General features: G+C 33.6%; 1 protein-coding gene across 1 annotated transcript in view; it reads left to right on the top strand.

Moving 5' to 3' along the window:
• Dscam1 (Down syndrome cell adhesion molecule 1) overlaps positions 1 to 2,500 on the top strand; it is a 194,844-nt gene that overhangs the window by 163,898 nt on the left and 28,446 nt on the right. Inside the window, exons 38-39 of the mRNA XM_070121435.1 lie at positions 673 to 833; positions 2,207 to 2,287. Coding sequence (XP_069977536.1) covers positions 673 to 833; positions 2,207 to 2,287 — 242 coding nt within the window. The remainder of the gene's footprint in view (positions 1 to 672; positions 834 to 2,206; positions 2,288 to 2,500) is intronic.

The raw sequence follows: 2,500 nt of genomic DNA, 5'->3' as shown, positions 1-2,500 counted from the left end.
ATTATTATTATTGGTATTATCATTGTTATTGTTATTATGATTATTATTATTATCATTATTATTATTATCATTATTATTATTGTTACTATCATCATCATCATCATCATCATCATTATCTTTATTTTTATCTTTAACTGTATTGTTGTCATTGTCACTATCATTGTTATTATATTATTATTATTATTATTATTATTATTTTTATTGTTGTTGTTGCTATTATTGTGGACAGTAACAATACTGTTATCATTATCACCATATTGAAGTGACAGTAAAAGTAATGATTATATTTGATTGTATTTTTCATAGATAAACAAAATTTTGTTGCTGGTATATTCGTGAACTTGCTTTTCTTTTCAATTTCTTACGTTATCACTTTTTTCCACCAACATCATTGTTAACTTCATAATTCATAAGATCATTATTTTGACTTTCATTATCAGATCAAGGTAATAGGGTTTTTCATACAATCTATAAAGTTATGATTATAAAAGTGCTCTCAAGATTTCCAAAAATGATTTCCAAGGGTTTAGAGGCACCTCATATGAGGGTAGATAGTGAAAAAGAAATATCTACACACAGGATAAACATACATTGTCATGACACTTCATATGTCTCATAAAATGTCAGGCCTTGGTAAATATACTCTTAACATTAACCTGTCATGGCATTCAGGTGGTGATGATGAGATCTGCCCTTACGCCACCTTCCACCTCCTGGGTTTCCGTGAAGAAATGGACCCCCAACAAGCTGGCAACAACTTCCAGACTTTCCCCCACCAGAACGGCCATGGCTCACAACAACACTTCGTCAACTCCCCTGCTTCTAGGAGCATGGTAAGTGCTAATGATAGTGGTATCTTTGGCATTGGTAATGTTCCTGTGTTTTCTTGTAATGCTGGAGGAGAGAAAACTAATATTTACAAGGAGAATGGCATTTGTTTTAGGATTCTTAGGAGCGTGTGCTTTTTAATTTGTTTACCTTTTTTTTTGAGATTAGAGTTTTATTTTGGTTTGGTTAATTGATATGTTTGTTAACTGTTATTATTATTAATGATATTGACATTACTTTTTTTCTGTCTCCATATTAGCCTCTTTTGAAAATGGAAAGTAAGGCAAGATATATTTGACTGTAGCTATGAAGAAAGTAAGCCTTGGAGCTGTCAGTTTCATAGAGAGAGAGAAAACAAGAGAGGCTAAAAGAACATCATTATAACTTGTCTTGTTGGCAATTAACTCTTTTATGTCTGTTGACTAATAACTTTTCTTAACTGCATGAGAGCAACATAACAGTGCAGGTTATGGAAGAAAGCTCATATCTTCAGTTTTGTTGTGTTTTTTCTTTTTTTTCCATGGGAGAAATGTGCTGAACTTTTATGCTTCAGATCTCAGTAGCGACAATGAAACCAGTATTAAATATCGAAAGCTAATTTTAAAGAGAAATAAGAAAGGTTTGGATAAAAAATCAGATTTGGATACAGATGAAGCTCTTAAATGCAGTCAAATGAAGTCAATGCTTTCATGTAAAAAAGGAAAAAAAATAGCATAAAAAATTCAGTTAAATACTATCTCCAGTTGGTCTTCTCAAGGACACAGGTAAGATGAAGGCTTGCATATAGAGTTTTAACCATGGAAGAGAATGAAGAAAGAAGGTATGCAAGTATATTAATAAAGGAGAGGAATGTCAGGAGTATGTAATAAGGTGTGAATGGGTGAGAGGAAGTAAAAAACATCCATAGGTTGTAAAGATAATCTATGGATGTTTGTTTGAAAGGGCTTCATTAGTATTTATTTGCAGTCCTTTTAAATGAATAAAAATTTCATTTCACCTAAAAAAAAAAAAAAAATCATTTTTCCTATAAAGAAAAAAATATTTTTTATTTTCATGTGAATTTACATGTTTTCTAGATTTAGAATTGGTGATAAAATTGTTTGTAGAGTTGAGTATCTGATTACTGTCTGTACTAAACAAAGCTCCTTCTTTATGTATTTTATTTGCTTCATATGAATTTAATTTTGTTTGAAGATATTTTATTTCATTAAGATATTTTCAGCTCTGTTTGAGCAAAAGTGAAGGAGGTTTGAGGAGAAAGTAGTTGTGTTAGTGTGAGGTGCATGTTAGTGTTGAGAGTTTACCTGAACCCACCAACACTAGTGCTTGCTTCTGGTCTTGCTTGGTGTATTAACCCCGGGACTGTTCGCTCCGGCAGCCGCGTCATGGGTCTGGAAACTACTACAGCTGCGTTTCTGGCGACTATACTTGTGGCCATACCCCGAACGAAGGCCACCAGGTTGGTTTTGGCTATTCACTTCTGCTGGTGGCACCATAGTCACTAGCCAAAGTGTTGCCTTGCTAGTTCTGTAATCTGTTTTTGTTTATTGCTCTTAACCCACAGCCTGCTGCCTGGATTGCCATCTCACAGCATTTTCTGGCAAGGGCATCAGGGTTACATTTTGCTCTGTAGTCCTTAATGTTACAGGCTTCTGCCCTCAGTCAACTGAAG

This window comes from Penaeus vannamei, chromosome 4 (genome assembly GCF_042767895.1).
Source record: "Penaeus vannamei isolate JL-2024 chromosome 4, ASM4276789v1, whole genome shotgun sequence".
In the NCBI taxonomy this organism is placed as follows: domain Eukaryota; kingdom Metazoa; phylum Arthropoda; class Malacostraca; order Decapoda; family Penaeidae; genus Penaeus; species Penaeus vannamei.
The sequence above is the reverse complement of the archived record's forward strand: the minus strand, read 5'-3'. Positions and strand labels throughout refer to the sequence as shown.